Source organism: Mustela nigripes, chromosome 2 (assembly GCF_022355385.1).
Source record: "Mustela nigripes isolate SB6536 chromosome 2, MUSNIG.SB6536, whole genome shotgun sequence".
Classification (NCBI taxonomy): Eukaryota; Metazoa; Chordata; class Mammalia; order Carnivora; family Mustelidae; genus Mustela; species Mustela nigripes.
Genome location: NC_081558.1, coordinates 173,948,536 through 173,971,708, shown reverse-complemented (window position 1 = coordinate 173,971,708; position 23,173 = coordinate 173,948,536). Strand labels below are relative to the sequence as shown.

At 35.7% G+C, this 23,173-nt stretch overlaps 1 protein-coding gene across 2 annotated transcripts in view; it reads left to right on the top strand.

The window, feature by feature from the left end:
* EPHA6 (EPH receptor A6) overlaps window positions 1-23,173 on the top strand; it is an 876,957-nt gene that overhangs the window by 739,440 nt on the left and 114,344 nt on the right. For both annotated transcript variants that reach the window (XM_059392124.1, XM_059392125.1), the window contains one exon: window positions 7,726-7,787. In XM_059392124.1, coding sequence (XP_059248107.1) covers window positions 7,726-7,787 — 62 coding nt within the window. The remainder of the gene's footprint in view (window positions 1-7,725; window positions 7,788-23,173) is intronic.

Genomic DNA, 23,173 nt, shown 5'->3' with positions numbered 1-23,173 from the left:
TTTGCCCATATGGTAATTTTCTGTAGAAAGGATAGTACTGAATATTACTGAAGTTAATTGATGCAGATGGTATGCCACTGCTCTCTGGAACTGGCAGGAGAATTATATTTCATTTTTTTAGCCTCATACCTTTCATTTACTCTAAAACAAATCTAGATTAAGAAATGCCACAGTTTTCATAAATGCAATCCTTCCTCCTAATTTCTGCTCAGCTGTTTTGTCATTGGATAAAGTAATTTATTCTTCATCATTTCTCTCAGAGCATTTAGATCACATCTAAGTTTTAAAAACAAAATAAAGAAATTAAGACAAAGCATGGAACAAATTTCAAATAGTGTTAAAGTTAAAATCAATTCCAGGGGTGCCTGGGTGGCTCAGTCAAGCATCTGCCTTCAGCTCAGGTCATGATCTCAGGGCCCTGGGAGCGACCCCCCATTTGGGCTCCCTGCTCAGTGGGGAGCCTGCTTCTCCCTCTCCCATTATCCCTGCTTGTATACACTCTCTCTCTCTGTCAAATAAATAAATAAAATCTTTTAAAAATTAAAAAATAAAATAAATTGCAAATTAACCATGAAACATATTGTTATAGATATAAATAAATATGTAGAGTACAGAAGATGCAGCATAGCTTGTTAGATAGGAGTAAGAATCTATTTCCTATACTAGCTATTCCCCAGAAACTGTATGTGATAGCTTGTCATTTAAAATAAGAAAATGCCTATTTTGATTATGTTACTCTACTCTAGGAGAAACCATCTTGCTCTATAAAGCAACTTCAAACCTGTCAATTTCAGGTGTATAGGATTCTTTTTTATTATGTTCAGTTAGCCAACACATAGTACATCATTAGTTTTGGATGTAGTGTTCAAAGATTCATTTTTTGCATATAACACCCAAGACTCATGGCAGCATGTGCCCTTCTTAATATCCATCACCCAGTTACCTCATTCCCCCACTCATCTCCCCTCCATAGCCCTCAGTTTGTTTCCTGGAGTCCAGAGTCTCTCAGAGTTTGTCTCCCTTTCTGATTTCTTCCCATTCAGTTTTCCCTTCCTTCCCCTGTGGTCTTCTGTGCTATTTCTTACACGTTTCACATATGAGTGGAATCAGGTGTATAGGATTTAAATAGACCTTTGAGACCATCAAAGAAGCTCCTAAATATACTGATCATAGTCATTTTCAGTTATGAGTCTTTTTAACTAGGAAAGCCACTTCTTAGATTACAATTCAGTATCTAGCCAGTAAGGTAAGATGTGATATTTGCTATTTATTCATTCATTCATTCTTTAAGCTGTTATTGGGTGATTTGGTATTTAGTGTAAAGTACTATTCTCTGTTTTAAACACATCATCTCTTTTACTCTCACATATCACACAATGGAGGAAGTGTTATTATTATTCATATGTATACATATACATATGAATAAGGAGATAGGCAGTAACATAAGTGAGCTATGAAAGGTCACTTAACCAAAGTGGAAAAGTCTTCAATGTCACATTATCTGACTTTAATACAACTTCTAATTGCACTGTGCTGATTCAGGCACACAAAGGATAAGGTAACCAAACATTCAAATTGTCCTGAGATATGAGAATTTCAGTGCTAAAACTGGGAATTTACTGTATTACATAAAATGTGTAACTAGTGGTCATTTTTACTTTGCCATAGGATATAAAAGAATTTTTTGTCTCAGTACCAAGCTACAATAAAATATGGAAATGATCCATTTTTATAAAACTATTTTTGGCTACACATTGCTATGAAATGTGTAAGTCTGATTATTCACAGACCTGTGAATTTACAGACCCCCCCTAGGGCAAATAATACATTATATGTTAATTTTTTTTAAAGGAAGAAGAAACAGATAATTGTGCTCAAAAAGGAAGGAAAGTAAGTGTATACCAACATTTTTAAGTGCCAACGATTGCCAGACACTGTGAAAACTATACATTTTTTTCATCTAACTCTTTGAAAACCATATGTAGTAGATAATATTATCCTCATTTTATAAATGCAAAAACTGAGAGAGCAAAAATAACTTGCCCAAGATCATGTAATAGGCAGCAAGACTAAAATTTGAAGTTTCCTTTGTCTCCAAATCTATATATTATACAAGGCAAAGAATTTAGGATTTCTTGATTTGCCGTTCTGTTATTTCAGTAACTCTTTTCTTGGTCGTCACAGGGAATATCTTTATGTGTGTATTCCTTCTGGAATTCCATTAAAAAAATGAAATTTAGTACCTATTCTGTGCTTAGTTCTCTGCTCAACAGTGAATTTGCTGAGAACTATGCACAATTCCTGACGTCCAGGGCATTTTAGAAGGGGCAGCAGACACCTCCACAGAAACACCAATACCATGCCGTAAGTGTGTCATATAGTAGTTTGATTAAGATGTAAAGGGAGGAGAAAGCAAACAGCCAGGTCTTCCTAAAAGAGAAAGTGTTCATCGAATTGACCATGGAGACAGTATTTAAGCTCTACATTTTCCTTTTTAAGTATATGATTTTACAATGAGAAGGAAGTCTTCCAGGGAAGAGAGGGAGGTATAAGTCAAGTCATACTTCATGAATTATGAGGATTTGAAAAACAGGAAATACAGGACTAGAGGGAGGTAAAAATGACACGAGAACAAAGGTAGAGGAGAAACTGTGAAGGAATTTATTGCCACGCCCTTTAAACTTTAATCCTACAGCAAAGAAAACAGTAAGTAAAATGGTTTTTTTTTTTTTAATTTTATTTATTTATTTGACAGATCACAAGTAGGCAGAGAGGCAGGCAGAGAGAGAGAGAAGGAAGCAGGCTCCCTGCTGAGCAGAGAGCCCAACCCAGGGCTCGATCCCAGGATCCAGAGATGATCCAAGCTGAAGGTAGAGGCCTTAACCCACTGAGCCACCCAGGTGCCCCAATAAAATGGGTTTTTAAAGAAGGAGATGAGGGCTTAGCCATTTATGTTAATTGACTGTTTACCTATTTCTGTTCCCCTTTCCACTATACACTTCATGAAGCAAGGATCTTGTACTGATTGAGGATTTGTTTTGTTTTGTTTTGTTTGTTTTGTTTTGTTTTGTTTTGTTTTGTTTTAGAGAGAAAGAGACCACACACATACATGTGAGGGGGGACAGGCAGAGGGAGGAGAGGGAGAGAATCTTAAGCAGACTCCACACTGAGCAGGAGCATGATGCAGGGTTCCGTCTCATGACCCTGAGATCATGACCTGAGCCAAAATCAAGAATCAGACACTTAACCAACTGAGCCACCAAGGCACCCCAATTAAGGATGAGTCTTTGGAAACCAGAGGAGTACTTGATATATAGTAGACATTAAACAAATGTTTGATGCATCACTAAATGTTTGAAATAATGATTATATAAGCATTAGAAAGTATAACCAGTAACTGATTTTGTAATAAGTGAAGGAAGTAAAAGCAAAAGCAGGATATAGGCAGCAATAATTTTATATAGAATCAGCATCATTTAATAATTTATGGACTAACAGGGTTTGATAAAGTGAGAAGTCCAATATTAGAGTAAGATTTCAAACTAGATAGATGGTGATGTTTTAACCCTGACAGGAATATAGGAGGGGAAAAAAGTTCAGAGGAAATGTTAAAAGATTTGATTTGAATTCACCTGAGCATAAGATTCCTTTGGGACACAATCTGATAATGACCAGGCAACAGTATAAGGGGAAAATCATCCCCCAATTTTAGGACTTATCTTGTGAATAAATAGTTATTTCCTATATTGTAATTTTGTTCAAATTTATGTCATCCATATGAATGCCTTAGAGGGATAAGAAAATTATTTATTCTTAAATCCATTCGAAATTATAACTATAATTCACTATCCCTACATCAGAAATGGGGGCGGTAGAAATAGGTTAAAAATAACTGGCTCCAAAAATCCAGAATTGCAACTGGGGGGGGGGGGGAAATACAAGCAACCCATCAAGCCAAGTTATCACCACAAATTGTAGATAAAATATAGACATGATATAATGTTAAATAAACTAGAATCTATTTAAATCTGTAATAGAGTTTGGAGGTCACTGAGATTTGTTTAGAAATGGCTAAGCTGATACAAAATACTACATCCAGCAAAAACTCATTACTTTTATGAAAATGTTAAATTTCCCCTATAATCCTCTTCTTTCACAAATGTTCTTGAGGCAAACAAACAAACAAAAATACTATTTCACTTGCAAAATATTCTCCCCAAGTTTCAAAATCATCTCAAGTATTGGGCACCTGTAAATAAGGAAGAAAAAAAAATTAGTCAATAGTCCACTGAAGTCCCAATTAAAGAAAATAATTTTTCTCTGTAACAGAAAAAGATGATCTGAGATTTTGTGATTCATTGTGTTCTGGATATAAGTAAGAGATTTCTTCCAAGGGTTTGATTGGGAATGGGAATGCAATTTAAGATATACATAAACATTTCTGGGCTATTTTTTGAAGGGAAATGAAAGGAATTTACTTTTTGTGTGACTTATAGAAGTGCTTTTCAAAATCTCTTAAAGCAAACTGATAAGGCTTCTAAAAAAGGTCTAGGGATTTTGACACTTGACTAACATTCAAGAATCTTGGAGTCTATCCACTGACTTCAATACAGTGCAAATACTGAGTTAATTCTGTGACATGAGGTCTTTGGGAAACTGTGTAAAATTTTTTTTAAAAAGTGAGAAGAAAAGCTGAAATATTTTGAAAATATAAAAAGAGAATTAATCACCTCCAAATATATTTTCCAATAGCAATAATGTATTATATAATTTTTACATATTTGAAAATAAAACAAATTACTGTTTACCAATAGACTTCTGTCACCTAATCATATATTTGAATACTATCCTTTCATAATTTCCCTCATACTTATCTTTTTTTTATTATAAAATGTGATCATAGACTGTATAGTTTCTTGTAATCTTCACAGTGTAGCTAACCTCCCTATAGAAAACCACTAGGAAACAAATTACAGGTTAGATGCCAGCAGTATTCTAATAAAACAGCTCCTTAGTTTAATAATAGCAGCTCTAAATCGATGTTACTGCACAAAATACAAAAGATGCCAAGCTCAGGTGTGAAAGTTCTAATTCACAAGAAACTGGGGGAGTCTTCTTTTGACTCTTTATTATCTTTAATGAGAAGATGAAACTTGTCATTGATGAATTTCAAGGCTGCATAAAGTATCTCCCAAGGAGTTACAGCTAGAACTAATTTCAATGTACTTGGTATTCACATAGATTAGAACCTTACTCAAATACTTTGGTGTTACTCTCTGAGGAATTAAGAAAATTGTTGAGAAAAATCTACCTGTTACTATAAATAAAACTCCTACTCTGCTCAGTTTTACAGGATGTGGCTTTGAGAAACCTAGTGAGTGGGGATACATAGCATCTGTGGGAAGTGAAGGGAGAAAAACAACCTAACCTAGAGCCAGGCACAACATTTTATAATGTAGACAATAAATGTGACGAGAATGCCACTATAGGAAATATCACTATGGGGGACTTTCAAGGAGGAGGTACAGTATGTAAGTTCTAGGGACATGTGGAATGAGATTAGGAAGAGAAGCAAATCGGTAGATAGTCCTGGCAGGGGATAGCAAAAGGAAAAGCAGAGGAGACGGAACTGAACCAGTATAGATGATAATGAAGCTAGGAACAGGAGATGGTAGGGCTAGTTAGGAGAGATGAGGTCCAGCATGGAAGGATGAACCTTACAGCTTTGATCTATAAATTGTGTCTGAGAGGCCCCTGTGGCAGAAAAGCTAAGAGCTTAAGCTCTGAAACACTCTGCCTGATGCTGCCACTTACCAGCTGTTGGACTCTGGACAAGAACTTTAATTTTCTAACCCCAATTTTTCTTATTTGTGTAATAGGTCTAATAATAATTTGTATCAATACAAGGGAAGTGCTTGCAAGCTCTTTTTGTTGTATCAAGACTGACATTCTTAGGGAGAGGATTTTTGTATGTGTATGTATACATTTTATATATATATTTTTGTATTTGTATGTGTATGTTTTATATATATATGTGTACTAATTATATATACATATGTATATGTGTATATATGTGTATATATAACATATATATATATTTTTTTAAACTAAATATGTTTCTCTGGCAGCAATGGTCGAGGTAGATTAAAAAGATGTGACCCTGGGCAGGTGAACTAACTCAGGCAGTCACTGTAGCAACCCAGTTTTTCCTCTTAACTTCCATGATCCATAATAATTGATACTGGAATATGGGTTTCAGAATTTTCATATTTAATCATAAAAAATGATCTTGTATTGTCCCTATCTTGCTAACCAAGTGTTTGTTTCAGGCTTCTGTTTCCAAGCTCTCTAAATCCAATAGCCAAATAAAAGACATCCTGTCAGGTTTAAAATCTGGATCTTCTAGATCCTTGCTACAATTGTGCCAACAGTTCATTTGACCTCAGTATTTTCTGATAAAGTTCTGTATCTGTATTTGGGTGAAATTAATGACTTTGAGGAATATTATGGAAATCCACCAAAATGGAAAATTTCTTTGGATTCTAATACTATGCATGATATATTTGAAGTTTTATTACTACTTTTAACCTTTAGCACATCTTTCTTTAAAATATAGATTCAAATGTAAAATCTAGCATTTGTAGACATTGTACTAATTTGTTACAGTCACCCTTTTAACCCATAAGGCTTTGAGTTCATAAAAGGGACATGAATTACAATATGAGATCTAATATTTCCATCATTGGTACACATAATTTCTTTCCAGATCTCTTTTGTACTCATGAGGGAAAACCTCTGTGCGCTGTGCAGATTCAATTGCTAAAAATTTCAATGAGAAGCAAGAAATACAGAGTAAAAAGTAAATGTGTCATACATATTTATTTCAGGTAAATATCACTCCCCCTTCATCTGAAATGAGTTTATCTTTTAAGCTTGAGCAATTTGGCAGAACAAATAGATTCTTCTCTTTGAAACAAATCTAAGTTATTTATGCCAAATATTCTACCTAATAGAGGTATTGGGAACTGTAACAGTTGCAAATAGATATGATAAAGAAGAAATAAATGATGTTCAGCTTCGGATTTTAGCTTCTTACTAGACTACAAAATCAGAGTTACTTATTTTTCATGTCCTGCCACCATTGTTATGTTGATCTAATCTATGTCCAATGGAGCCATGATCAAGAACTATTGCAGAGCCCACCCACTTTGCAGCCAGCATCCATCAATCTGATGACAGTTTTCCACTTAGAAGCCCTTATAAGCAGACTATGACTGATGGTTTATAATTTCCTAAAGAGAATTTATAAATGTCTCCCCTCTGCTTTGCCTTAGGAATATTACAGAAATGCCCGGTCTAATGTTTCAAGAAGTTGGACTGAGGCTGCCCTGTGTAAAGCCTCACTTTTGCTTGTTGATGGTCTTTCAAGGAAAAGCTTAGGACAAAGAGAACATAACCTACACAAGTGATGGCAGAGCTTTAGAAAAGGAAATGTTTAATTCCTTTGTAATTCGTGTTCCTTTTATGAACTCAATGGAAATAATGCTACAAAAAATGGAGAAAAGCCCATGTATAATATTAAGACTTCTGTGGAAGCATGTTGGAAAATGAAGTTCCTATTAATAAAACACAAATAATTTAGCGGCCACAGCTGGAGATCTCTAACTGCAGCACATCTTTCTGTAATTGCTCTAATCCTTGTGTGTTCTCTGGCTCTTTTTGCAGGCAGACCAGTAATGATTGTGGTGGAATATATGGAGAATGGATCCCTAGACTCCTTTTTGCGGGTGAGGTGTTCTTTTCTGATGGCATTTAAATAAGCTATTCTGAGTTCTAGATTTAAATCATTTATCATAAATTAATTTTTGCATAATGTTATTCATGGATTTTTTCCATGAAGAATAGCAACATTTTCTCTAGGGTGCATTTCTCTGAAACTGTGATACATTAGCGTGTTACTAACGGGAGGAGTATATACACATAATAATATAATTGATTTTGCCTATAAATTCATATGCCATATTAATATATATATTTCAAATGATGTTATAAAGAGATTAAATGAAACTCAGTTGCCACCCATAAGCATTCATTTTACTTTTATCACATTTAACTATACAGTGTGATGTTTTATGCACGATCTATAAGGCTGAACCCCTTAAATTGATATGTATCTACCAATAATGACTCAGGTTCGTATTAGACAACTGGTTTTATCCCTCTTAAATTCATTTGCCTGACTTTCAGAAAACAAAGGAAATACAGCAAAACTCTAGCAGAGATCTGTTCAGAACAAAAATTTTAAAGCACTCTTTAAAAAGTGACTTATCTTAGTGCTCACTTCAGCAGCACATATACTAAATTGACTTATCCTTGAGAATACGGTGTGTACAAAACTCATTTGTCTTGGGGCACCTGGGTGGCTCAGTTCATTAAGCAACTGCCTTCGGCTCAGATCATGATCCTGAGTCCCAGGATCGAGTCCCACATCGGGCCCTCTGCTCATCGGGGACCCGGCTTCTCCCTCTGCCTCTCGCCCCTTTCATGCTCTCTCTCTCTCAAATAAATAAAATCTTTTAAAAAAATCATTTGTTTTATATAATAGTAGAGAATAACAGAGCTGAGAAGGCACCATGAAGTTATATTTCAAGTATATTTATAATGTCTTTACTATTTAAAAAGCCATCATATGCAACAAACGTGCTCATTGATAATTTAAAAAACAGAGATATAAAAAATAATCGCTACAGTAAATACGTTTCATCCCCAACAGAGGTCACATATTTGAATGTCACTGTATTCTTAAATATTTATCTATCTACAGAGACATGGCTGCTTTTCTTAATTATAACATCACTGGACTTTTGTTATTTAGAATGTATTACACTATTTTTAAAATTTTTTTATTATGTTCAGTTAGCTAGTATATAGTACATCAGTGTTACACTGTTTTTTATTATCCCTTTTATATGATAAAAATGGTCTCAAGTGTTCTTTCTTCACTTTATTTTTTGCACTATATTACTTGATCAGGTTCTGCATTTCACCTTTCTTTTTTGATCTCATTTTCATTTATTTTTCTTGAGTTCATGCCCTCTTCTTCCAACCTCTCTCAATATTAGCAGTGATGATATATTTACCCTGCAACTGGACTTGATGCCCAGATTCAATGCCAGAAGCTGAATTCAGTAAAATTGGCCAGTTATTACAGAGCAATACTCCTTGCACAATGCAGACTCTCAACCAAGTGTGCTCTTTAAGGCAAAATGAAATTCGTAAGTGTTTGGGGACATGAACTATTTGTTTCTGGTTGTTGTTTTTTTCCTGTAGACATTCTCGGAATGTTATTTTACGCTTGTATTCATTTCTCCTGTAAATGTGCTAAATTATTTTAGAATAATTTATCAGGACCACCTATGGTACTTGGAAATGCATATATAGTTAGGCTCTCCCATTATTTTTATTCCAAAGCTCATTTTTATCAGACATACTCCAAAATGACTTATTCTTTAATGATGTTTAGGATATGTTTTGGGTTTTTTTTTATCAACTCTATCCTAGAGCTGAATATAATGGCAAATAATGTAGCGCATACTCAGTCTAAATTGCTGCTGAAAATTGGATCAAATGACTGCCACAGCAAATTAGGAGAGAATTGTTTGCTTCAGATATACTTTTTATCCTGCCGAATCCTGAATTAATTAAAATATGTTATAAAGAAATGATAATATGTTATCAATAAAATATGTATTTGTAAAGATTCTACAACATGTTTATAAGTGGTATATTTCATGATTTAAAATTTAGAAACTATTTTTCAGTTGTCACGCACTGTATCAGTAAGACATCATACAGTCTGGGAAAGATTAGCTGTTCTGTTGATGGTCGCTACCATTATTCCTGCTATGAGACACTTAATTATGTTAGCTTATCTTGGCTCTGTCATTTACCAGCTGTGCAACCTTGTGACTTGGGCAAGCTACTAACTTGTGGTGCGCCTCTGTTTACTTATCTATAAAATGGGTATATTAACAACATCTACTGCATACAAGTGTCGTGAGGATTCATTGAGTCCATGTATTATTATAGTTTATATAATAATACTTGACATATTGTAAGTGGTAGAGTGAAGATTCAAACTCAGGTCCCTGACTCAAAAAGCCATGTTCTCATACACCACTCCTGCTTCTTCTTCTTCTTCTTCTTCTTCTTCTTCTTCTTCTTCTTCAAATAAACCTGCTTATTACTTCTTTTTATAAGTTCACTGCCATCTCTCCATGTGAACTTGTATCCTGTCTGCATGTAAAATTTCTATTAAAATAAAAATCATATGCATGAGAAAAAAATTCACAGGGCCAAATACTCCCTTCTTACTCTTTTTTTTTTTTAATATTCTTACCTTTCTTTGTAATCATATCTCTTTTATCCCCGAAGCTCAAAGTGCTGTATAAACTTTATGTCAATAGCAGATATTCAACTCCCCATGGCAAGAAGAAATAAAATTTATAAAGATATATATCCCACAAATTCTCAAAAACGAAGTCATTTTTCAAACTACTGCTTTAGAATTTGATAATCGCAGCTTCTATGAGCACAGAGGAAGTGGCTAAGTGCATTGCGTTGTAGGGAAGCTATCCATGGCTCATTAATAGCATTCTGTGCTTACTAGAAGAAAAAAGATTTCCCCTTGGTCTCTCACATACTTGAAAATCACTTCAGTTTACTGTTTTATATGAAAGAGTGGTAGCAAAACTAAGTACAAAAGTACAATCTTGTGCCAGTGGAGGTGGCTGGCTGGCTGTGATATTGCACTGGATTCATAAATCTTCTACTGTTTAGGATCCTATGGACATTCCTCCAGATATATGTTGGCAAGAGGTGGTATGGTTAAGTGCCTGTGTTTGTGTGTGTGCACGCTTGCATGTGTGAGCACATGCAGAAGGGATGTGGGTGGGTATGTAACTATATGTGCGCTTTTCCATTTTAAAATAAAACGCGTCCTGACTTGGCAGGCAGAACATCAGTCCTGCTGCCCAGAATGTATGACTTCACTCATGTGCAAATATTCCTAACTTTTCCAAAGAAATACGGTAGTGTGAATTAAGTGTCATCTTGTCCATCATCCCTGTATGGTCTCTCTCAATGGATTTCATAAACACTTTTTGTAGCATCTACCTGGCATTTGCTTGCCCTGAGATCTTTGGACTTCCATTTTTATAACAGTATTAACAGACAATGCAAATAAAAACAGTTTTAAAATACGTTAAAATTTTGAGATACAATATGCCAACCACAAAAATATATTCCTTTATTTTATAACATTTGTTGACTGTGGATTTGTTTATCAATTCACACAATTTAGGTATGCAAAAATTTAATACCACTGGTTTCTATATAAGATGTTATATTGTGTGTTCATGCTACAACCTCTTGCTGCCATCTCAAATCCTTTGATATGAGAGAAAAGACAGAAACATTATTTTCAAAGCACAATCACCTGAGCAAGCAGGGAGTCAAGCTGGGGGGAATTGATAAAAACAAGATCCAACAAGATCAGATTGAGTAAGGAAACCATATTTTAAAACATAATCAGCTGTTGATGGACATCTAGGTTTTTTCCATAGTTTGGCTATTGTGGACATTGCTGCTATAAACATTCAGGTGCATGTTTCTTTAGGGTAAATACCCAATAGTGCACTTGCTGGGTCATAGGGCAGTTCTATTTTCAACATTTTGAGGAACCTCCATGCTGTTTTCCAGAGTGGCTGCACCAGCTTGCATTCCCACCAACAGTGTAGGAGGGTTCCCCTTTCTCCGCATCCTCGCCAGCATCTGTCATTTCCTGACTTGTTGATTTTAGCTATTCACAGACCTGTACCCCTGGGGACTAAAAATATATGTTTATAAAAAATAAAAAATTTAAAAAAAAAAAAACATAATCAGGAGGGGGGCCTGAGTGGCTCAGTGGGTTAAAGCCTCTGCCTTCGGCTCAGGTCATGATCCCAGAGTCCTGGGATCGAGCCCCGCATCAGGCTCTCTGCTCAGCAGGAAGCCTGCTTCCTCCTCTGTCTCTCTGCCTGCCTCTCTGCCTTCTTGTAATCTCTGTCTGTCAAATAAATAAATAAATAATCTTAAAAAAAATACTAACAAAATAAAACATAATCAGGAAAGGATGCTTAGGACTAAGAAGAATGTTTAGAAGGTGGTGTTACCAACTGATTTGAAGATACAGAGTAAGAATAGGATGGGCAGGTTGTTTGGAAATGCCGAGTTTCATTTGAGTTGTATTCCATGCCTATGCAACATGCAGTGAACATGTCCAGACAGCAAAGAAATACAAATCTGAAGCTGAGGTGAAATATATGACTAAAATTAAAGATCTGGTAGCCGGTAGCATAAAAGTGGTTCTTAAAGCCAAACCAGGATATTTTCTGAGAACTTTTAGAGAAAGGCAAGGAGTTGAACTAGGTTGGAACTCTATGGTGTGCCAACCTAGGGAGGCAGCAGAGTGGAGTTTCCAAAGGTGACTAAGAATAAGTGGTCAATGAGGAAGGAGGAGGGAAATAAGGACATGGAACCCTGCACACCAGGCAGGAGCAAATAAGCAATACAGCTGTATCAAATACAGCAGAGAAGCTCAGAAAAATAAAGACTGAAAAACATCAATGGGATCTCCACAAAAGCATGTTTAATGGGTTGATCCCAGCCAGAAGTCAGAACGTGTAGGGCAAAATGAGAATGAAAGATGAACAGGAATTGATAATGGAGGTGGTTTTTTTTGTTGTTGTTTTTTGTTTTGTTTTGTTTTTTGTTTTTGTAGAAAGTTGGTGAGATAGCAAGGTAAGAGAAAAATCAGATGCTAGGAGACAAAAAGAAACATGAAGGGTATTTTTTTAATAGAAAAAAATTGATAATTTATACACTGGGATATAGGGAATTAAAGAAAATACACTGGTAAGGCAAACTATCTCAGGATATAGGAATATACAAAATCAAGGACCCTGGTGGAGGACTGACTTTGAATAGTAGAGGACTCCACATCTTCCAGGACCCATGGGACCATGTGTTATAGATCTAGAGAGATATATGAAAGGCATTAAATTGAAGGAAATGATACCTGATGTTGTTGCTTTTCTATGTGAAGTAGGAGGAGAGTTTACTTGAGAGTTTGAAAACGAACTTTCATTTAAAGTGAATGTTTAGAATAATTGCTGAAGTTAAAAAGAAAAATAACTAATCACTGCTCAGACCAAAGGAAATAAAATGGGTGGGCATCAAGAGCAGGCTGGGCACCAGGAACAGCTTTTGTCTGGGCCCCAGCAAGGGCAACCAGTTAAAAATGTTTACTAACGTTTTTAATGATAATGCAACCCTCAGTGGCTGGTAGTGGATCTTCTAGACTACTGGTCCAGTAATTGTCATTAGATCCCTGTATTCTTCCTCCAGTTCTGCCAGACCACATCTTTCATCCTGGAGAAAGTAAAATAATTAACTAATACTGACATCCAGCTGATGCTGGATACATGAATGTGTTTTGGTAGTGGCATGAATGTTTCCAGGACTTTCTGCAGGAACACTCAACGCAGGTATAAGAATGGAGATAACAGAAGCCACTGTATGTAGAGCAGGTACAACAGAAGACACACAGGTATTAAAGGGGAACTGGGGTGGTGGAAAATGAATCTTGTAGGTAAGTTACTGGTGAATCCAGGCTAGACAGAGAAGGAAATAAAGAGACTGATTGGCTAGAAATGAATAGAAACATCATTAGCTGGGAGCTGTGGCTATGTTAAAGAGGATAAATAGTTGTATGATGAGGGAGGGTGGGAGAGCTGAAGGAAAAGAAGAGTGTGTCAGAAGTAGGATACGAGCAGTGGTTTGTTAGAGACAGATTATTTCAGCTTGTGAGAGATGATTACTAAATGGCCAGGAATTTAGCGAGCTGGTTGTTAAGCTGTTAGTAGCTTGAGATTGGCCATGATGGAATTATTTACACTATGGGAATATACAGATCAGTGCTTGTTTGTTTTTCTCCAGAGGGCCAGTTTACCAACACAGTATATTGATACTTAAGATTTCTGAAACAAGGCAGTTTTCGGGGTGACGGTTTCCTGGTGTGGACCTAGGAATCGGTGGCTAAAGCAAAATTGAAGGTGAATATCTTTAATTAACTAATATAGTTAGCATTTATGTGTGCTTTCTATGAGTCAGGAATTATTCCAACCCCAAGTATTCATTAATTCACCAAGTTCTTACAGCAACATTATGAGGTGGGTGTTACTATTATCCCCATTTTATCAATGAGGAAACTGAGGCAAAGCATAATAAGTAACTTGCCCAATGTAAAACAGCTGATAAATCTTTTTTTGTTTTTTCACAAATATGTTTTCAAAGACTATAGTAGACCAGGCACTATTCTGGAGGCCAGAATATAGAAGTAAACAAAACAGAAATAAAAAACCTATTGGGAAGAGAAATAAAGAATTCAGCAAAATATATGGTATATCAGACAGGGAGAAAAAGTAGGAGAATTGAAGGTGGAAGTGAGATTAGCTTTCAGTATTAAATTAAATAAACAGGTAAAGTCTTAGCGAAAAATGTCATATGAGTAAAGGTGGAAGAAGGTGAAGGAACAAGCCAAGTGGATACCTGGAAGGAAATACTTCACAGAGTAAGAATAGCAGGGGCCAACGCCCTAAGTTTGGAGTATTTTATACCCAAAGAATTACAAATTAAGCCTTTATGCTTTATGATCAAATGCCTGTTTTGCCTAGAACAGTGGTAATTCGTGCTTACTGCCTCTTCATAATTGTTAATATTGACCCTTTTACCCTGCACTTGGGTTAATAAAATATGTCGTCACCCTGTGGTTATGACTAGAATAGAGTATCTAAGGGGAAGGTGGTAGAAGATGAAGTCAGAGAGTTTTTGGAGGCAGAAAGGGGCTCAAATGTTGGAGCAAAATGATTCTCAATCTTGGCTTCATATTATAATCATTTAATTTAGAAAGCTTGTAACAATCCCAAGTTCTAGTCTGCATCTCAAGTAAATTAAATCGGTATCTCTTGGTGGAACACATGGATTCGTATTTGTTCAAAGTTCCCCCAGTTGAGTTTAATAAGCAACCAAGTTGTAAAAACACTGAATTGGGGCATTTTAGGTCATTGTAATGTGTTTGAGTTTTCTCTGGGTAAGACGTGAAGTTATTGTAGGGTTGGGGTAGAGATACAACATAATCTGACTGTGTTTTTAAAAAATTGCTATGGCTATATTCTGAGTGAAGTACAGATGGATGGAGAGAAATTTGGAGGCTTTTGTAACAAAAATCCAGGTAAGGAGATGACAGTGGCTTAGATGAGGATTGTTATAGTTGAGCTGATGGAAAATACTAGAAACTGAGATGTATTTAGAAATTATTTGTATTGGTAGAGCTTATAGACTTTGCTATTAGATTGGCTGAATTGTACAGGCACAAGGGAAGATTCAAGGACAACTGTCATCCATAAAATAAGGCCAAGGATAGGCAGTAACTACTTCCCACAGTTGTTGTGAGTTTCATATAATATTAAATTAAATGGTTAATAGACCTAAACTCCTAGAATATGTGTCTAGGCACGTAGTAGAGTCTCCGTAATATAATGTACTATTATAATATATATCAGAAGATGTCACTAGGAGTTTTAAAATTGTTTTGTCTTTTTCTAGTAGCTAAAAATAGTTATATTTTTCACATTTAAAAAATCCAGATATACGTCAAGAATATGAGTATTTAAATAATACATATCAGTGCATATCAGCCTTTCGAAGGCAATGTGAGTCATTTGAAGAGTTTCCTTGAACAAATGTAAAACAAATATTAATTTAAAAAATTAAAGGGATCTTTTAAATATTTATGTAGTCAAATTATAAATCTAGTAAAGATGGCATTTTACCTTATGCTGGTTATATATTAATAATGAGAGCTGTATTTTATTAGCACATTTTCCTTGTAAATTGTGTTGTGTGGAATTATATTTGTGCTAGGATATGAGAGCAAAATTAATCTACATTGCATTCATTTAATATTCAACAGTGAAAAAAATGAAGTCACATTAACCTACCAATACTATTTTTTAAACCATAAATGCTATAGTTGAATTAATCCCCTTAATTACTTTTTTCAAAAAAATATATAAAACTTCATGTAGACGAATGTTATTATTTATCATGTTATGCCAGCTTAATGCCAAATACTATTCTAAAAATAATGTGACAGTAAACATCCAAATATGTGAAAGCAGGGAATACTTGGAACCATGCATGTCACTGGCTGAACTTCTTATTTTTAAATTAGAAGTTAGAGTATCAACTTCCAAAAGCCTGAATTTATCTCTTTTAACATTATAATATTGTAAATGCGTTATGGCATTTGGAGTACCTGGTACCATGAAATTGTACTATGACTTTCCTTACTAATTCTTCTTTTGCATACAGGGGTTTTTTTGCATACAGGTTTTTATTCTGATTTTAAATTGGTATGTAATTCATAATTATAGTGGTGTGTAGAGATATTCCATACATTTTACTTAACACCTCTATGGTCAATCCTATATCCCCATTTGGACCATACGGGAGACTTCGGATTTACAGAACTAAATATTAGACTCGAATCTTGCAGTTCCCAACCATGCCTGCAAATCAGAATCACCATTCTAAAGAAATTTTATAAAATATAGATGCAGACTCAAGCAGCGATATTTTACAAAACTTCCTTGGGTAATTCTGATGCTCTGTACTGATGCTTCGTCAAGACTTTGGCACTCTGTGACAGCCTTCCCCAGATGTCAAACAAAAAAGTTTAAATTTTCTTGGCTTCACTTAAGTGAAGCACACAATAGCTAGTGCAGGTTACATTCTCATAAACCTAAGCAAAAAAAAAAAGAAAGGAAAGATCAAATTCATTTGTAAGCTTTGTAAACTAAAGTTATATTAAAGTTATATTATATTCAGACTCACTTTAAGCTCTTAAAATGTAAATTTTAAGACCATGTTTCACAAATCCATATCTACTTTTCTTCCTAGATTTTTTATGTACATTAGAAATGACATTTTTAGTTTCCTCATGATTGAAATTTCTGATTCTGTTATTGGGGGCCTCTCCTTCTTTAACTAAAAATATAACTCTGCCTAGCTTAAGTGCAAATCTACAACGACTACAAAAGAAAAAGTCTTGAAGGATTTAGTAAAAATCCTACAGGAAATCATAATAAGATTTCAACAGGGGAGGCCATAAGAGCCGAGAATTCAGTAAAAAGGAGATATTGACTCTTCTTTGTTCCATGGTTATTTTAAAACAAAAATGACTTAGTCTTTTCAAATCTATAAATAACTTTAGACATTTCTTTTTTGAATTCAGGAGAATTTTTAAAAGTCACAGCATGGTCAACTTTCTGATTTAGAAACATAAAAACTGAGTGTTAACTTTAAACAAGTTATAGAAGTAACCCTCTAAGATCTGTTTTCTGCCAAGTCACTTACAAATCAATTGTTGAAAACTCAAATGCATTTTCCAGTAAATATTTCTTTTAAAGATATTGCTTAAGTCCCTAAGCAGATTCATAAATGCCTCTTTAACTCAGACCACAGCTAAAGGTTATAACTTCCAATAAGGAAGGGGCCAGGACTTTCCTTCAAAAACAAAAAAGGGTGTTTTCCTCCCTTCTACATGACTTGCCTTGGGCAAAATTTTTTTAAAGGCCATTTCTCCTGGGGCATCCATCCCTTTTCTCATGTCCTCTTCCTGGGTTCAGCTGTTACTGTTTTAAATCACATGTGGTGGCACACACTGCCCACCTCCTCTTATCCACAGGCTAGGTCTTCTTCCATCTCATAGAATCACCTCTGTCTTGGACTGCCCTCCCTCCCCACTACACCCTAATCTAAGCTCTTATTCTCTCATCACCAGAGATCTTAGCTGGATATAAGGTGAAACTATCATCTATGATTCACTATTATCTGTGATTCACACGTATTTTAATTCCTCCAGATGATTTTTCCTCTTTTACATGGATTTATAAGCCCAAATATAATTTTCTTTTAAAATTTTATTCTGGAAGTAACACAATATATATTCTCTTAGCAAACTGTCAAGTGCACAAAACAGTATTACTGACTACAGGTACAGTGTTGCAGCAGACCTAGAGAGCTTATTCATCTTGCTCAACTAAAAAAAACTTTATGCCTGTTGATTAGTAGCTCCCCACATCCCCCTGCCCCAGCCCCTGAAAACACTGCAGGAGGAGGACTAGAGATTACAAAGTCCACTGTTTATATACCTCAATCTTTTGTAAACCACTTAGTGAGGTACATTTTTTGCATCGCCATTTTATAGCTCAAGTCAGCATTTTAGAAGTAATCATTTTACAAGGCTTCAGCTAACCCTTCTCTTAGTGTCATTCCATTTTGAAAGGCTGGTGCCATTCCTTATAACTCATGGTTAGTGAACCAAAAATGTCTTTTGACGTGCATATGAATCAATGTTTCATTACTTCATTTTAGAGCATAAATTGTCATTATCCAATAGTGTTTTTTATGCCAGATTTGTGAGAAATCTTTGAAGTTGATTTATTTGCTGAAGGTAACCAAGACACTGCATAGTGAATTGTATTCTCTGTAAATGTTTGCTAAATCATGATGTGCAATTTTTATTAATTCTACTCTATAATAGCAGCTTATCATCTACCAGTTGTAATATTGTTTATCACTCATATGTATTTCAGGACACTAAATCACTGCAATTATTTTCTGTATACAAAAAAGTATAGCGCACTTTCAACAACAAAATTTTAGGACAGTGATTTATATTGTGGTCCACAGACCTTTGATAGTTTATAAGCCTATTCTGTTGATAGGATCAACATCACCATTCTCCAGTGAACACCTACAAAGAAATATAGTAGAAATCTGCATACCAAGTTTATCCCCCTTTTCCTCACTCCTCAGAGAAAATGTTAAGAGTCTGATGGTCATAATCAGAGTCAAACCAGAGTCTTAACCTCAGAAGTAAAGACAGTTGCAAGTGTAGTCAATATTCTCATTTCCTCCTGATTTTTTCGGAGAATCTCTTATAGTATTCTAACTTTCCATGAAAACTCCTTCAAGAAAATATCCGGGGTACCTGGGTGGCTCAGTGGGTTAAAGCCTCTGCCTTCAGCTCAGGTCATGATCCTAGGGTCCTGGGATTAAACCCCCGCATCTGGCTCTCTGCTCAGCAGGGAGCCTGCTTCCTCCTCTCTCTCTGCCTGCCTCTCTGCCTACTTGCGATCTCTGTCAAATAAATAAATAAAGTCTTAAAAAAAAAAAAAAAGAAAAGAAAATATCCTACTGACTAAAAGCCCAAAGTACTTCACTCCATTAAGATAAAAATAAATTCAGTTCAGTTCAGGTATCCAATCCCATGAATACCTCTTGAATATCTGTCATCTGCCAGGCATGATGCCAGGTCCTGAGACTTCAAAGATGACCAGTATGTTCAAGCCAGTGGGAGAGACAGACACATACACATAAGGCTTTAGTCAATGTTGGTGTAGACAGGATGCTTTGATAGTGATAAAGAAACTTGGTCCAACTTCATTCCTCCAATTTCCTGACCAGTCCCAATCTCCTTCCAATCTGTTGAAGGTACTGCTGGCTGTGCCATGAAATAGATCTCAAATGTGATTCAAGCCACCAGTTTATTTCTCCTGTGCTACTCTAAGAGCTTCCAAATTAATCTCCCTGCTACCATTTTCATATGGAAGTCATAGTATATCACTCCCCAATTAAAATTCTTCTCTAACTTGTCATTACTTTTAGAATAGATTTCAGACTATTTGCCAGAGCTTATGACAATAACCTACCTGATTTTGCCTGTGCCTACCTGTCCTCTCCCTCTTCCTCAACAAGTTCCAGTCTCACTGGCTTTTATTCCTCAAGTGTGCCAAACATTCTTGACTTAAGCCACTTGTAACTGCCAGGAACGACTCACAGCCTCCAGCTTATTTTCTTCTTTCATAGCACTCCAGTTTACTTATTTTATAGTTCTTCATTATTTAAAAGTAATCTAATTTATTTCTTACCTATTTATTTTCTGTCCCTGTGCCTCCAGTTAAATGTTGGTTCACTTTTCTCATTTGCTTCCCACTTTGACTCCAGCAATCAGAGCAACAACTGACCCATAGTAGATGCTCAGTGAGTATTATTTGAAAGAATAAACTTAGAGATTCAGCCAGGACCTCCTAGAAGACATAATACTTCTCATGAAAAATTCAGGTGACCAAGACCAGAAGGGCATTCCAGGAAGAGGGAACTATATAAGCACAGCACATCAGACATAAAATAACATGTTGTAGGAGTGAATTAAACACACACACAACAAAATGAATCAGAATAAGTTGAGACTAGGGATAGAAACAAGGGTCATGTCCTTGTATTGAGTACTACACTTTATTCTTACTGAAAGTCATCGAAAGGTTTTAAGGAAAGGGGTGATATGCTGATACTTGTGTCTTCATAGAATTCGAATATATTTATTTTAAAAAAATACTAATAGTGTGATGAATTCAGGACAGCATAGCACTCACATCCTACATTTGTCCTCAACACAGACTAAGTACTTGAGCTCAGCCTAAGATGACTGGACTCTGAGAGGCTTAAAGTGTTCATGCAGCACCACCTATGAGGCAAGGCCTTGAAAAACATCATCCAGAGTTTGTATTACTTGCATTATGAAGACAGTGTGACATGCCAATGACTGCTGAGGCCTGGTGGGTGTCTTGTTCCAGGGTCCAAGAGTCTGGTGGCCCGCTGCAGTTTTTGGAAATAGCAGGCATGAGTATGTATAGCTTTCAGAAACCATCTTCCAGGGGGGGCCATCCTCTCTGGCACAAAGAGGTTAAGCTCCATGTTTCTCAGCAATCAGGTTGAGAGAGTAAGGAAAAAGAAGGAGGAAGACAAACTGAATTCTAGCCACTAAGCTTTGAGATGCAGTGTGTAAATATGCCACATTCTCTCTCTTTCATTTGAACCTGCCTCCCTGGGGGGAAAAAAAAAAAAACATGTGTCATAAAAAAAAATTCATAGTTTCTTTTTGATTAATCTCTAGTAGGAAGCCCAAAGATATTAAATCTCAGTGCTCTCACATTTTTCTCCTCCCCTCATAAACAATTCAATTCAGTTTGAATTAATATTTATCGAGTGCTGACACAAGGCATGGCAGTATAGTGGCTGCTGTGATAGAACTGCTACATAAAAGAGAGAAAACCGGTGTCCTATCTTAAGAAAACAATATATATATATATATATATATATATATATATATATATATATGACAATAGGAACAATATAGCAACAAAAACCAGTGCCCTACAAGATGGTATCAAAGGTTGTTTGAGTCAGATACCATTTATTAACCATCCACCATATTCAAGATAAACAGCATGTCTTAAACCACACTTGAGGAGGCTGTGTTGACAAGTACTAGAAAAAGGAATATAGATTTTGTGTGAAGGAGAGAGTCGCATCATTTGTAGAGAAAGAGATTTGTGCCATACCTCATGTGGAAATAAATGGGACTATTTCACTCAGCGACAGAGATAAATAGATTCTCATTTGTTGGTTTATCTGGAGTGTTCTTGTTTGTTTGTTTTTGGTTTATTGGGCTCAGGCCTCTTTTATATACCTTGTTTTATTAAGCCAAATTATGCTTCCCAGACTAGGCCAGACTGGGTCATTATGGCAAAGTTTAGGTCAGCTCTTTTCTAGACAACTCCAATTAAAAAGAATACAGGCTCTGGAATTAGACTGCCTGGATTCAAATCCTGATTGCTACTCAGTAGGTTATTAAATATATTTGTCCTTCAGTTTGACCATCTATAAGATGGAGATAATAACTATACTTAATATCACAGAGTTGTTACAAACATTGAATAAGACTATAATAAAAAGCTTATAACTGTAACTGGTGTTTAAGGAATGTTAGCATTTTCCCCTCCTATGATAATGTGGCAACAATGGCAGTATGTTTTCCTAAAAGAATATAAAACTATGGTTGGCACCTCTCTTTCATTGAGCGCACATTTTATAAACAATTGAGAGAAAGAGAGAGAGAGATTATCACAGGTTGAGCACCCAGGGAAGCAGATTCTAAAAGGAGATACACGTAAAGAAACTCCACTGGGGAGAAGCATCGGGGTCATCTCCCTTATTACTATTGGTTCTAGAGTTTGGGGCCCTGATAATCCTTAGCTGGAGTTCATCTCTGGGAAATGGCCTTGGCTAGAGAAAGCCATTATACCCAAGATCATGGCGCCTTTACAGGAGCAGCTTGTAGCCAGTGATTGATTGATGTGGCAAGAATAAGGACCCAGCTCCTTTTCCTCAATTTGAACCAATTATGAAGAGTTATCCCAGACCCAAGACATTCCATGGGGTATATGAAGGACTTTGTTGTGAATGCACTGCATTTTAAGTTCTCCTGCTGCCCAATCCTTCTTTTTTCTACACCACCCCCCACCAAGATGTTGGCCTAAGAGTGTGTAACCGGGGATCAATGTTTAGTGAAATTAATAAATTTTCATCAAATACTTGCTTTGTCAAATACAATCTCATTCTTATACAAAATTGTCCCCCTTTCATTCATTTGTTTAGTTCATGTGGTGGAGAATATGAGGATAGATGATACTAGTACAGTTTGGTTTGGTGCTACTACCTTGATCCTTAATTTGTGTTAAGGCTCCTGTAACTTTACCCACCAGAGTTTTGTACCATTGGTACAAATATCAACATAGTGGGAAAAAGGTAGATGTATGTCTTAGTGCTAGCATAAAAACAGTTTTGACCTCATGGACCCCTGAAATGTCTTGGCTATGGGAATTAGAAATACATATTCTACATTATGTAGTTCCATGACAGAACATGGAGAAAGTGGTTTATCTTCTTTTCAAATACCAAACTCTCATTTTTAATGAGGACACTTACTGTTCTTGGAACTGTGATTGCTATGACACTGAATTAAAGCAATTTAAGTCTCTCTAAATACTGGCAATAAGAAGAGCTGAAATAATTTTGAAATAACTTGCATGGAATAAAAAAAAATGGGACACTCCCAAACTCATTTTATAAGACCGGTATTACTCTGATAACAAAGCCAAAGATG